The 15,528-nt window shown below is 43.8% G+C and overlaps 1 protein-coding gene across 1 annotated transcript in view; it reads right to left on the bottom strand.

The window, feature by feature from the left end:
* ERICH1 (glutamate rich 1) overlaps window positions 1-15,528 on the bottom strand; it is a 45,155-nt gene that overhangs the window by 19,462 nt on the left and 10,165 nt on the right. The window contains exon 3 of the mRNA XM_068971885.1: window positions 5,277-5,411. Coding sequence (XP_068827986.1) covers window positions 5,277-5,411 — 135 coding nt within the window. The remainder of the gene's footprint in view (window positions 1-5,276; window positions 5,412-15,528) is intronic.

Raw genomic sequence — 15,528 nt, 5'->3', positions numbered from 1 at the left:
AGTCACCTATAGGATGCTCCATCATGTCACTGTAAAGCCATCTGGGGACCAGTGTGCAGTCATTTGGGGGCATCCTCTCTGTCTACTAAGAGTGGTATTCAGGGACTTGCTCTCATTTCTCCCCAGTATCTGCATTCTTCAGGCCCATCCAGCCAAGCCATTTGCCTACATTATCCTCCAGTCACTTCTCTCTCCAAGCAGTGAGAGCGCAACATGAATGCAGCCCTGTGAAGATGGGGAGCCATCAGCCTGCTACTCTGACTATAAAACAGGGATCCAAGGAGGAGGATGTGGCAAAAAAGGCTGTAAAATGTAAGCGTATCATACTTTTTTATATAACTGTGGGTGTGCACTTCTTAAGAGGAAAACTTAATACGATACTAAGACAGTGAAGGTCCAGATGCTGGGGGTTAACTGTGGTTTCTGGGTGCTGTGATTGTACGTTATTTCCTTCACTGTACTTTTCTGATTCCCAACTGTAAGACATTGAGCAGATACAGCTTTCATAATAAGGAAAATTGAATATTTTAAACTTAGTGAAATTATAACAACTGAAAACATATGGGATGCCACTAAATTTTGCTTAATTTATTTATGATCTTAAATATGTCAGGAAAGAAAAAAGGCTAAAAATCAAGGATATAAGCAAGAAGCTGGAAAAACACAACTTACACCTGATGAAAGTAGAAGAAACAACAATAAGAGGCGCAGAAAAGAGAGGAAGAGGAAAGGAAAATCCAACAGAGAGGCAGCAGCCAGCACTGACACAGTGAAGAAAGACAAACAGCGCAAGACAGGACGGACTGGTAAACACAGCCTCGGTGAAGGCATGTGTTAACACCCTGACTGTGGACTCTAAAGGACCGGGAAGATGACCCTGGGAACAGCTCTGTGCAGATACATCAGCGAGCAATCCCACAGCCAGCTACAGGCCTAGGTGGAATCACCTAACTTCTGGGAAACATTTAACAAAGAAACAAACGCCACACATACACAAAACATTTCCAGAGAATAGCAACAGTGACAGTGACAGCGCTTTGTGAGGACAACACAGTGTTCATTTCAAAACCGGAGGAGGACTCCGCAGGAAGGGGAGCCTGCAGGGCAGCCCTCCCATAAATGTCAACACTAGAGAAACACGACTTCTAGACAAAGTATCAACTGATTGACTGAAGCCGCATGAAGGACTCAATCAGTATTAACATCACTACATCATGGAAACTGGTTGCAAACTAGAAACGGAGGGGAAATGCGAAATGTGACAGAGGGTGAGTAAAGCCCTCCCCCTGCCAGCTCTGAAGAATGCCCGGGCAGGGCAAGAGGGGAGCAGGAGGAGTGTCAGAGGTGGAAGGAGGTGCTTCTGGGACGCCAGCCTGATGGCACCTCCGTAAGCCCAGAAGGCCCCAGGCCCTACAGACGCGCTGCGGAGGAGCATGCAAACACAGAGGCGGGACGCAAGCTCACCCGCCCAGCAACCAGAGTGGCAAGACGACACCCAGAACCCCAAGTGCAGAGCCCCCACTGGGACAAGAACTGCAGCCCCAGAGCAGCAGGGTGCTTTGCTGCCCTGGGCCTCTCCATGAGGGCTCCAGACAAGAATGAAACCTGAATAACTCTTGAGTGTGACTGCTGGGCCCATGAGTGACTGTGGTGTGTGCTGACTGCAGCCCTAGATCAGAGTCTACACTGAGAGCCCACCTAGGACTCTGTCTCACCTTCGTGTGCATCTGGTAAAAGTCAAACTTTCTCAGTCAAACAGAGTGCCTGCTCTGCTCCACACCTGGGAAGCTCTGGAAAGCATGCATCAAGATTTCTTCAGCCCAGACAGAGTCAATAAGATCTGAAAACTGATCTGCCTCAGAACTGCGGCCTAAATCTGTCAAAACACATTGAAAGGATGGTTGTTTAACTCACAGTGAATCCACATTAGAATTGTGCAGTGAGCTCATGCTTCCAAAAGCCACGAAGTTAATAACTATTTCAATTGGAGCTTGCTATTAGAATAATAATCATAATAGCCTCCCATAAAAATGACTTGATTTTAATGACTCTGCAGCTTGATCTGAACACAAAAACCATGTCAATACAGTCAAACCACTTGTAATTATGAACGAGGAGAGAGGACTGGTGCTTCCTTACTGGCTGTTTTTATAAATATTCAACTTGGTCATCAAATATTGACTGAAGACTTAACTCCAGCAGGCGCCAGTGCCTTAGGGAATTAAGAGCTGGCAGTTCTCACATTTGTACAAGCTTTGCAACAAACCCAATCTGATTGGCACGGCGAGTGTGGGGTTTGCCAGTGCAGGATTATTACCATCAGGTAGTCAAGGAAACAGGTTGGAGAAGCAAGGAAGGCCACACATACATTCAGCAGTGGGGCTGCAGACCCCAGGCCCTTCCCACATCCCCAGCCACCTGGCAAGTTGGGGCTCCAGCCCCCAAAGTTGGAGGTGAGGCTGTGAGAGCAAAACGTTGTAGAAATAATCATGTACTGGATGGAAGGCAAGTGGGGGGCAACTGCATTTCTGAGGTGGGTGTGTGTGGGGGGCACCTGCATTTCTGAGGTGGGTGTGTGTGGGGGGCACCTGCATTTCTGAGGTGGGTGTGGGGTCAAGAAGGCCAAGAGAGGAAGCGGGGAAGGACCTTGTGAAGGAGAGGCCCCCACGATGGGGTGACCAGGCAGAGGGCAGAGGGCCGTGGCACCTGATGCTGCCTGCTGGCTGCACAGGGGGCAGGTCAGAACAGGGTGACAGCAGTCATGGCACGTCTCAGATGGACACAGGATGTGTGTGAGGTCAGCAAATGAGACACCAACCACTGCACAGCTGGGCCCCAGCAGGACTGACCAGCAAGAATAGGACTGGCAGGAGCAGACGGGAGCCCAGGGCACAGGAACCCAGGGGCTGTTTCTGCAGGCAGGGTGGAGGTCATGGGAGGAGCCCACAGGAGCCTGGCCAGGAGCTCCGTGTCCACCAGAGCCCGCTGGCCCTCTACTGAGAGCCGCATGGCCCAGGAGCCACTCCTGTCACAAACAGCATAGCGGAGGCTGCTGAAAGTGAGAGGGGGGCGTGAGAACCCTCAGCGGGAGAAACCACGCCACAGATGTCCACAGAGGAATTAAAACCAAAGCAAGGGAGATTTCGTAGGAAATCTGGAAAAGGAAGACATCTCCAGAGGATGATCCAAACAAGAGCCTAGCAAGGAGGAACCGGGAAACGGCCCAGACAGCAGGCAGTGGGAGAGTGTAGAAAAGACACCTGGAGGCACCTCACAGTCAGTGAAACCATAGACCTGAAAACAGATACCAGGGTGCCGGCACCCAGCAGAGAGCAAAACTGTCGCACTGATGACAGTGTTCATATGCCAAGGGCTTATCAAGCACCAGGGAAAGTTCTAGATGACTTTCAGTGTGGGAAAGGGGAGCCTAGTTATAAACAAGTTGCTTACATAAGACAGATTTCAGCTACTTAAAAAAAAATGATATAAATATATGCAATGAAATGGAAAAAAAAAATCTCCATAACACACCAAGTGTGGAAAATGGTTTATAACACAGGACGTATAATATGTACTTTTATAAAAGCTGCATGTGCACATACAACATGTACAGGGAGAATTTTCAAAAAATGTTTATTGAGATCTCGCCCAGGTGGTCTTAGGTAATGTTTTACTTCCTGTGTTTTCTATAATGCTCGACTTTTCTATAGTAAGTGTTTCTGTAGTCCAGAAAAACAAAATACTTTTCTTTAAAAAAAGGATTGGCGTAACAGAGAAGAAAAGGCCCTCTTTCCTAGAGGCTGGCCTGTTTTTCAGTTTATAAGAAAGTTGAGGTTCCTATTTCTGTGTAGAACATGTGAATGTAACGTCTCTCTGTAGAGGTCCCAGAACTTCACCTGCTGGCAGAGGCAGGCAGGGACTCCTCTTTTGCAGGATGAACAAAGGATCTTTGCAAAGCTGCTGAGGCACTGTTAGGACGGCAGGACATGAATGCCTACAGCAGAGGTATGTGCCTCTGGCTTCACAGGGTCTGACAAACCAGGGGTCTGGACAAGGCCTGAGGCGTGGAGGGGGCTGGCCTTGGGGGTCACCAGCAGGCCTGCCGCCTGTATCCAGGCTGAGCCAGGGGAGGCAGGACACCGTGGGCACATATGGGGCAACGACCTGCACTGATGCTTCCTCCTCAACTTCTTTAGAAGTAACTACTGAACTGACTTAATGGTGCTGTGCATTCAAATGGACACAAATGGTGGACACTGTCCCACTGGACTTTTCTTCTCTTCTGACTCCAGTCTTCACACTCTCTGCTTAAATTGCTAGCAACAAGACTGTGGAGCTCTCCCGGAAGGACACCCCTCTAGCTTAGCAGTGCACCCGGAAGGCTCTCAGCTGGGGTGCCGTGCACAGGCCCGCCTGGGGAGGCTCGGGGGTGGAGCTCGCTGTGGCAGCAGTTCCAGGGTAAGTCCGCACTTTGTTATTAAACACCCGAGGTACACAGCGAGTATGTCACCAAAGCGATTTATCTTTATAAGGACATAGCTTAATTTTCTAATGAAACAATCTATTTTTCCAATAATTATATTCCAAAGATTTTCAACAGGGCTTAAAAAGATAAATATATCACTCCTTAACTATCTCATTTTTGATTTTATGGTTTCTGATTCTTAGGAAGTCAGAAAGATCAATCTAGCAGAAAATCGTATTTGCTTAATATGCAAATTAATTAAGGCGTATGGTATAGAGTTTCATAGTTTATTACTTATTAAAAACCATCTGGGGAAAATTTTATCTGAAAATTCCAAATTCCTCTTAAATTTTAAAGCAATAAATTAAACAGAATTTTTAAGGCATGAATGTGACATGCAGCCTCCGTACCACCCCCAGTGCACCTCCTTCACTCATAAAACATCTGACAGCATTGTTCAGTTTTCTACCAGACATGCAACCTAAGTTATTTCCATGATTACAAAACTGATAACAATCTTGGAAATTTTGAAAAAAATTGGAAAGTAAAGAAAAAAAGTTCACTTAACAAGAGAAGCACTTTCAAGTTTAGACATATTAACGCCAGACTTCTCCTGATGTGTAATGTGTTAACAATGGGGCTGAGATCACACCCCAACCTGAGTCCCCTCCCAACCTGAGTTGGTGCTGTCACGCATCTTCACAAGTGTCTGTAATGACTGCAGGCCACATGGCCACGTGACACTCACCCCCATTAAAGTTCACGTGAGGTTGCGACCCTGGAAGTCCCTTAGGGCTGTCTGCTACCTTACCTCCTGTGTCCTCACTGTTGGAAGAGCTCTCTGAACTTGAGCAGCTCGGTGGCTCCAGCAGAGGGGGGACCCACCCCTTAGGAGGCAGGCCCACGGTATAGAGCCGCTGCATGGGCTGGACTCGAGTGTCACCACCTGCAGGAAGAGGCACAGACAGATGCTGTCAGATGTCCACGTGCTGAGCGGCTTCTCCAACCAAACTCACTGAAGACGGGAAGCCACGGCCATAACTGCCGACTTTAGTAAGCCGAGCATTTTGCCAGAACAGCCCCTCAGCTATATAACCAGCCAGGAAAAAGGCACAAGCTATGATTATTTAAATTTACATTAAGTTACTTATTATATAAATTTCTGAGTTTTATGACATGATATAAAAACATAATTCATGAACAAGAAGCAGAAAACAAAAAGACTCCACATAACATATCCCTCATTATCACAATATCAATCTCAACAGTGGTGCCTAACCTTTTGGAACTTTTTCTCTGTAAATGCTAACATGTACGTACTATGTGTCTGCACATACACCCACACAGACACACACTTAATAGGATCACACGATATGAGTTTGGGTGAACTCCAGGAGCTGGTGATGGACAGGGAGGCCTGGCGTGCTGTGATTCATGGGGTCGCAAAGAGTCAGACATGACTGAGCGACTGAACTGAACTGAACACATATTTTATCATTATATGTGTATATATTATATGTATAATATCTTTCAAAAGTGAATATGATAAAATATTAAGATGCATTTAACTCTGTATGCTCTTAATGGCTACATGATGTTCCATGGTATTGGCAAATTTAACTGTAATTTAACCACCGTCTTAAATTTTGCATACAGAAATTGACTCTAAATTTTCACTATCAGAAATGGCTGCCATGACCATCTAGGGTATATAAAACTTTGCACAGTCGACCTCACGGTTCCACTAAATAAACTCCTGGAAGTGGGCTGCTGGTCTGCATGGTCCAGAGCAGCATCAGTGCTGCTCCCCACACCTTCTCAGGGTAGGATCAGCGCTTCCATCTCCATATTTTCACTCAAAATATGGCAAAGTAACCTTTACCTAACACAAGGGGATATCCCAATTACTCTTTCAAAGAAAAATGAATACTTTATTTTATAAATGACAATGACAAGGACTGAGAGAAATCACTAGTGCACATATAAAAGAATGTGTGGTTTCAAGACATTTAAATTGTAAAAGCCTTGTAACATTGTCAAATGCTTCTGCCATCAGTGTATTTCACTTTTGTGAAGCTGCGGTGCAAGAATGTAGTTCTTACGTTAGGCTTATCTGCCCGGTTGATTAATGACTGAGTTGTTCCCGCCGGGATTGAGGGCAGAGAAGAGACATGCTTCCAGGCAGACTGTCCCCTGTTGGGCAACATCAACGCTTGATCATTTTTCTTAGAGTATTTTTGGAAGCTTTTAATTGGCTAAATTTTTCTCAATAAGAAAATCAAACAGAACTTGGAAACGTTATTGCTCACCAAATTATCAGGATAAATATGGGTGATGCCAAGGAAGGGAGGCAGAAGGTGACTCCTGGGATGAAGGATACAGATGCTGGACACAGAGGGCAGAACTCTTTGTGAGGCTCCTGCTCTGACCATGCGCTGCCCTGAGGCCAGGCCTGTGGGCGGTGGATGGGAATCTGCTCGTGTGTAAGTTACAGTGGCTCAGAGCAGAGCACAACATCCAGGCCTGGCTTCTCTCGCCTCTTCTGGTAGCAGATGCTCACTGTCAGGATGGCGGTCAGGGTCATGTTCACCACTGAGTGTTCAGGGGACAGCAGGGCCAGGGTATCCCCTCGCCCCTACACTAGGCTGCAGGGTGAGGCTCAGGAATCTGGTGGGGGCAAGTTAGCACCCCGTTGCTGCTCACAGAGGCCAGTGCCTTCCCAGAAACACTGGCGTGGCCAAAAGGTTTCAGAAGAGGCGACTTCAAAGGCACTCCTCTCCGTGGCTGACTGGCTTTGATCGAGGTTCACCATTCTTACCAGATCAGGCTCTGGGTCTGATATGCAGGATACCCACTCGAGTATGCTTTCATTCCTAACCTCTGACTCCCCTCTGCACTGTGCTTGTCCACACGGGCCCCCTCTACCACCAGCACACATGTGCCCTCTGCCAGGACACCACCATCAGACTGCCCTTGGCTTGGCTGATGCCTTCAAAGTTGGTGTGCTCGTGTTGCCAGGCTCAGGGCACAATGACAATGTTTTTTATAACTCTTGTGGGATTATTTGGCTCTTTAAAATATATGCAGATATAATTGGCAAGTTAAAAACAATAATAAAAGCAATAACAAAAAAAATAGAGTCCAATATGCACTCTTGAGTGACAGAAATTCACCAAAACCCACACACAGGTGGTTGTGGCCATTTACAGATCATGTCCTTTTCTTTAAGCAACAGTTAGAACTGGACATGGAACAGACTGGTTCCAAGTAGGAAAAAGAGTACGTCAAGGCTGTATATTGTCACCCTGCTTATTTAACTTCTATGCAGAGTACATCATGAGAAACGCTGGACTGGAAGAAGCACAAGCTGGAATCAAGATTGCCAGGAGAAATATCAATAATGCCAGATATGCAGATGACACCACCCTTATGGCAGAAAGTGAAGAATAAGTAAAGAGCCTCTTGATGAAAGTGAAAGAGGAGAGTGAAAAAGCTGGCATAAAGCTCAACATTCAGAAAACTAAGATCATGGCATCCAGTCCCATCCCTTCATGGGAAATAGATGGAGAAACAGTGGAAACAGTGGCAGACTATTTCTTTGGGCTCCTGCAGATGGTGATTGCAGCCATGAAATTAAAAGATGCTCACTCTTGGAGGAAAAGTTATGACCAACCTAGATAGCATACTAAAAAGCAGAGACATTACTTTGCCAACAAAGGTCCATCTAGTCAAGGTTATGGTTTTTCCAGTAGTCATGTATGGATGTGAGAGTTGGATTATAAAGCAAGCTGAGCACCAAAGAATTGATGCTTTTGAACTGTGATGTTGGAGAAGATTCTTGAGAGTCCCTTGGACTGCAAGGAGATCAAACCAGTCCATCCTAAAAGAGATCAATCCTGAGTGTTCACTGGAAGGACAGATGTTGAAGCTGAAACTCCAATACTTTGGCCACCTGATGTGAAGTGCTGACTCATTTGAAAAGACCCTGATGCTGGGAAAGACTGAAGGTGGGAGGAGAAGGGGACGACAGAGGATGAGATGGTTGGATGGCATCACCGACTCAATGGGCATGAGTTTGGGTAAACCCCGGGAGTTGGTGACGGACAGGGAGGCCTGGCGTGCTGCACTCCATGGGGTCACAAAGAGTAGGTCATGCCTGAGCGACTGAACTGAACTGAACCAAAAGTGAACAAATAATTATCAGAATCACCATGCTGTGTCTTTTAACAGTACAGGGAACATTTTCTCAATCTCACCCAAGGGCTGACTGACAAAGGCCCTTTCCTCATTAGGCTGATTCTTCCAACACTAAAGAGACCTTGGCACTCTGATTATCAGCAAGCTGCCGCCTCCACAGGCATCAAGCCTTCAGGGGAATTCTCAAATGACCTTTTATTTGACCTGCACACAATTTTTGTCTATTTGATTGTGATTTTGTTGTTTTGTCTTCAGTCAAGTTTTCTCTTTTTCTAGCTGCAAATAAACAGTGTTTTTCCTTCAGAATTCCCAAGACATAGTGCTTCAAAAAAATACACTGTTCTTTCATGATTAAAAAATACTCAAGAAATTAGTATAGAGAGAACTTCAACATGACAAAGAGAAAGCATGAAAAGCACATGGTTGACGTCACACTCCACTGAGAAGGCCTGAATGCTCCCCCTAAGACCAGGAAAGATGAGAATTCACACTCATGCCACTTTGCTTCAACATTACACTCAAAGTTCCAAACAAGGCAATAGTCAAGAAAGAAAAGGCATCCAACCTGAATAGGGAAAAGTGAAATATCCCTGCTCACAGAGGATAAGATCTTATATATAGAAAATCCTGAAAACTCCACAGACACACACACACACACACACACACACACACACACACACACACACACACACACAAACTGTTAGTGCTAATAAGGTCAATATAAAAAAATCTGTGTTTCTATATTTAAGAAACCATTACCTAATCCAAGGTCAAAGGGTTTATTAGTATTTACATACACTAGCTAATCCAAAAAGAAAACAATTCCATTTATAATAGTATCAAAAAGAATAAAATACTTTGGGACAAACTTTTTTTAAGGTCACAAAGACTTGGACACAACTGAGAATGCATGGACATACCAAGCGTGGATGTACCTGTCTTATAATGAAAACTACAAAGCATTGTTTAAAGAATTTAAAAATGACAGAAATGGGAAGCTAGACTAAATTCATGATTTGAACAACTTAATATTGGTAAGAGAGCATTAATCTCCAGAATTGTCTGCAAATTCAACACAAAATTGTATCAAAATTCCAACTGCTTTTTTCCCCCAGAAATGGACAAGCTGATCCTAAAATTCATACATAACTGTGAGGGGCACTGGATAGCTAAAACAAAAACAATCTTGAAAATTAATGAAGTCAGAAGACTCTTACTGCAATTTCAAACCTTATGATAAATCTACAGTGATTAAAACAGTGTCATACTGGCACAAGGACAGACATAGAGACCAGTGGAATAGAATTGAAAGCCTAGAAATAAACCCAAACAACTATGGCTAACTGATTTTTTTTCTTCTTTTAATTTGGCCTCATGAAGTCTTAGTTGAAGTCCACGGGATCTTTGTTGGGGCATTCAAACTCTTAGATGTGATATGTGGGGTCTAGTTCCCTGACCAGGAATTGAACCCAGGCCTACTGCATTGAGCATAGAGTTTTTGGCTAACTGATTTTTGACAAGAGTGCCAAGTGGGGAAAAAACAGTCTCTCCAACAAGTGGTGCTGGTATGACTGAACATCCACAGACAAGGGAATGAATCTGGACCCTTACCGTACAACATATACAAACATCAACTCAAAATAGATAAAGGACTTGACTGTAAAAGCTAAAACCATAAAACTCATAGAAGAAAACTTAGATGTAAAGCTTGTGACCTTGGATTTGGTTTCTTAAATATGACACCAAAACCACAGGCAACAGAAGAAATAGGTATGATGGACTTAATCAAGACTAAAATATTCTATACTTCAAAAGACACCATCGAGGAAGTACAAAGCTAATCCATGGAGCAGGAAAAAATATATGTAAGCCATGTAACTGATAAAGCTCCATTGTCCACATTATAACTAACTTGTACAACTCAGCAACAAAAAGAAAAACAATCCAACTGAAAAATGGGCCTAGGATTTATATACACATTTCTCTACAAAAGATACACAAAAGTCCAACACGCATCATCAGGGAAATGGGAATCAATGAGGTGCAACCTCACCTACTAAGATGGTTATCAAGAAAACAGAAAACAGCAAGTGTTGGCAAGGCTGTGGAGAAACTGGAACCCTCCTACATGGCAGGTGGGGTGAAGAATGACACACTGCTGTGGAAAACAGCTTGCCAGTTCCTCAAACTAGTAAACACAGGATTACCATGTGACCCAGAAATTTCACTCCTAGTTTTACATCCAAGAGAACTGAAAACACATGTCCACACAAATACTTGTGCAGAGATGTTCATTGTTTATTGATAAAAGCCTAAAAGTAGAAAAAATGCAAATATCTATCAATTGATGAACAGATAAACAAAATGTTACATATCCACAGAATGGAACATTACTCAGCAAGAAAAAGAAATGAAGCAGTCATACTCCTCACATCATAGATGAGCATGTAAAACTGCTCACCTATGTTGGATGTGACTGGTGATGGAAGCAATGTCCGATGCTGTAAACAGCAATATTGCGTAGGAACCTGGAATGTTAGGTCCATGAATCAAGGCAAATTGGAAGTGGTCAAACAGGAGATGGCAAAAGTGAACGTCGACATTTTAGGAAGCAGCAAACTAAAATGGACTGGAATGGATGAATTTAACTCAGACAACCATTATATTTGCTACTGTGGGCAAGAATCCCTTAGAAGAAATGGAGTAGCCACCATAGTCAACAAAAAGAGTCCGAAATGCAGTTCTTGGATGGAATCTCAAAAATGACAGAATGATCTCTGTTTGTTTCCAAGGCAAACCATTCAGTATCACAATAATCCAAGTCAATGCTCCAACCAGTAATGCCGAAGAAACTGAAGTTGAATGGTTCTATGAAGACCTACAAGACCTTTAAGAACTAACACCCAAAAAAGATGTCCTTATCATTATAGGGGACTGGAATGCAAAAGTAGGAAGTCAAGAAACCCTGGAGTAACAGGCAAATTTGGTCTTGGAGTACAGAATGAAGCAGGGCAAAGGCTAATACAGTTTTGACAAGAGAACACACTGGTCATAACAAACACCCTCTTCCAACAACGCAAGAGAAGATTCTACACGTGGACATCACCAGATGGTCAACATCGAAATCAGACTGATTATATTCTTTGCAGCCAAAGATGGAGAAGTTCTATGCAGTCAGCAAAAACAAGACCAGGAGCTGACTGTGGCTCAGATCATGAACTCCTTATTGCCAAATTCAGACTTAAATTGAAGTAGGGAAAACCACCAGACCATTCAGGTATGACCTAAATTAAATCCCTAACGAGTACAGAGTGGAAGTGAGAAATAGATTTAAGGGACTAGATCTGATAGAGTACCTGATGAACTATGGACACTGTACAGGAGACAGGGAGCAAGACCATCTTCAAGGAAAAGAAATGCAGAAAAGCAAAACGGCCTTACAAATAGCTGTGAAAAGAAGAGAAGCAAAAGGCAAAGGAGAAAAGGAAAGATATACCCACTTGAATGCAGAGTTCCAAAGAATCTCAAGGAGATATTAGAAAGCCTTCCTCAGTGATCAATGCAAAGAAATACAAGAAAATAATAGAATGGGAAAGACTAGAGATCTCTTCAAGAAAATTGGAGATACCAAGGGAACTTTTCACGCAAAGATGGGCTCGATAAAGGACAGAAATGGTATGTATGGACCTAACAGAAGCAGAAGATATTAAGAGGTGGCAAGAATACACAGAAGAACCGTACAAAAAAGATCATCATGACCCAGATAATCACGATGGAGTGATCACTCATCTAGAGCCAGACATCCTGGAATGTGAAGTCAAGTGGGCCTTAGAAAGCATCACTATGAACAAAGCTAGTGGAGGTGATGGAATTCCAGTGGAGCTATTTCAAATCCTAAAAGATGATGCTGTGAAAGTGCTGCACTCAATATGCCAGCAAATTTGGAAAACTCAACAGTGGTCACAGGACTGGAAAAAGTCAGTTTTCATTCCAATCCCAAAGAAAAGCAATGCCAAAGAATGCTCAAACTACAGCACAATTGCACTCATCTCACATGCTAGTAAATTCTCCAAGCCAGGCTTCAACAATACCTGAACCGTGAACTTCCAGATGTTCAAGCTGGTTTTAGAAAAGGCAGAAGAACCAGAGATCAAATTGCCAACTTCTGCTGGATCGTCGAAAAAGCAAGAGAGTTCCAGAAAAACATCTATTTCTGCTTTATTGACTATGACAAAGCCTTTGACTGTGTGGATCACAATAAACTGTGGAAAATTCTGAAAGAGATGGGAATACCAGACCACCTGACCTGCCTCTTGAGAAACCTGTAAGCAAGTCAGGAAGCAACAGTTAGAACTGGACATGGAACAACAGACTGGTTCCAAATAGGAAAAGGAGAACGTCAAGGCTGTATATTGTCACCCTGCTTAACTTATATGCAGAGAACATCATGAGAAATGCTGGTCTGGATGAGGCAGAAGCTGGAATCAAGATTGTCAGGAGAAATATCGATAACATCAGATATGCAGATGATACCTCCCTTATGGTAGAAAGTGAAGAGGAACTAAACAGCCTCTTGATCAAAGTGAAAGAGGAGAGTGAAAAAGTTGGCTTAAAGCTCAACATTCAGAAAACTAAGATCATGGCATCCAGTCCCATCACTTCATGGCAAATAGGTGGGGTAACAGGTAACAGTGTCAGACTTTATTTTTTCCAGCTCAAAAATCACTGCAGATGGTGACTGCAGCCATGAAACTAAAAGATGCTTACTCCTTGGAAGGAAAGTTATGACCAACGTAGACAGAGTATTAAAAAGCAGAGACATTACTTTGCCAATAAAGGTCCATCTAGTCAAGGATACAGTTTTCCCAGTAGTCATGTATGGATATGAGAGTTGGACTATAAAGAAAGCTGAGCACCGAAGAATTGATGTTTTTGAACTGTGGTGTTGGAGAAGACTCTTGAGAGTCCCTTGGACTGCAAGGAGATCCAACCAGTCCATCCTAAAGGAAATCAGTCCTGAATATTCACTGGATGGACTGATGTTAAAGCTGAAACTCCAATACTTTGGCCACCTGATGTGAAGTGCTGACTCATTTGAAAAGACCCTGATGCTGGGAAAGACTGAAGGTGGGAGGAGAAGGGGATGACAAAGGATGAGATTTTTGGATGATATCACCGACTCAATGGACCTGAGTTTGAGTAAACTCCAGGAATTGGTGATTAACAGGGAGGCATGGTGTGCTGCAGTCCATGGGGTCACAAAGAGTCAGAGATGACTGAGAGACTGAACTAAACTGACAGAAGTCAGACACAAAAGGTCACCTATTATGCAATTCCAGTCATAAAATGTCCAGAATACACAAATCTGAAGAGACAGAAAGTAGGGAGGTCTCTTCTATACATCTGAGACTCAATTCCTGCTCTGCAAATAGGTTCATCAACACCATTTTTCTAAATTCTATATATGTGTGTTAATATATGATACTTGTTTTTCTCTTCCTGACTTTCTTCACTCTGTATAACAGGCTGTGTTTATTCACCACAACAGAACTGACTAAAATTCGTTCTTTTTTATGGCTAAGTAATATCCTATTGTACATATGTACCACAACTTTATCTCTTCATCTGTAGATGGATATCTAGGTTGCTTCCACATCCTGGCTATTGGAAATCATGCTGCAATGAACAGTAGGGTACATGTGTCCTTTACAACTGTGGTTTTTGGGGGAAGGAGAGAGTGGGACAAATGGAGAATGTAGCATCAGCATTATATACACTATTATGCATAAAAAAGATAGCTGATGAGAAGTTACTATACAACATAGGGAGCCCAGCCTGGGATGGGTGGAGGGGAGAGAGGCTCATGAGGGAGGCAAAAGTGAAAAGTGAAAGTGATGTCACAATCGTGTCCAACTCTTTGCAACTCCATGGACTATACAGCCCATGGAATTCTCCAGGCGAGAATAACTGAGGTGGGGGGGTAATGTATATATAATTATGGCTGATTCTAACTGTTGTACAGCAGAAATCAACTCAACATTGTAAAGCAATTTTCCTCCAATTATGAAATAAATTAAAGAAACAAAAAAGTAGGGAGGCGTGAGTGGGGATAACTGTAATGGATATGGGTTTCTTTTGGGGTGATAAGAATGTTCTGGAATTACTGATATGCTTATATAACATAGTAAGTATACTAACAATCACTGAATTGTACATTTTGAAATGGTTATGGTAAACTTTAGATTAAATGAATTTTATCTTTTAAAAAATATGTTGCTGCTGTACACTGCATGGAGTTTTCAGGAAGGCAAATAAGTTAGGCTCCTTTGCATCTGTAACAAAAATGAAAACTCCCAGAAATGCCTCCTCTACTCTTTGCCTGAAGCCGTGAGGAAGGTGTGGGGGATCCTACCCACCAGACTCTGCCCTCAACCCCCAATCCAAGGATCCTTGCGGCCAGAGGGCACTATGTAAGGGGAGGAAAGGCAGGATGTACAGAAACGGAGGGACCAGATGCCCCTCCAGGACCTGATGAGACCATCCTAGCCACACTGCATTCTTCTCACTGCTCCCCCGCCCTCTCCCAGCCAAGTTTAGGCCATGGTAGGTGACCAGTGTACCCTGCGTGGGGTACATAGAGGCTATGACTCAAATACAGGGTCTGCGGTCTAAGAAGCACACAGATGGACAGACACCAAGACCACGGCTGAATCCCACCTGCAGCGCCCTTGCATCTCTCCCGGCCTCGGCACCACGCTGGCCATGCAACCTCTCCCCGGACCCTGTCCTAGCTTCCAGTGGCACCACCCTGGCTCACATGGGCCTTCATATTGAACAACGACTGCCTGCTGGAATGATGTGATCCA

This window comes from Capricornis sumatraensis, chromosome 4, assembly GCF_032405125.1.
Source record: "Capricornis sumatraensis isolate serow.1 chromosome 4, serow.2, whole genome shotgun sequence".
Classification (NCBI taxonomy): Eukaryota; Metazoa; Chordata; class Mammalia; order Artiodactyla; family Bovidae; genus Capricornis; species Capricornis sumatraensis.
This window is presented reverse-complemented; position numbering and strand designations above follow the sequence as displayed.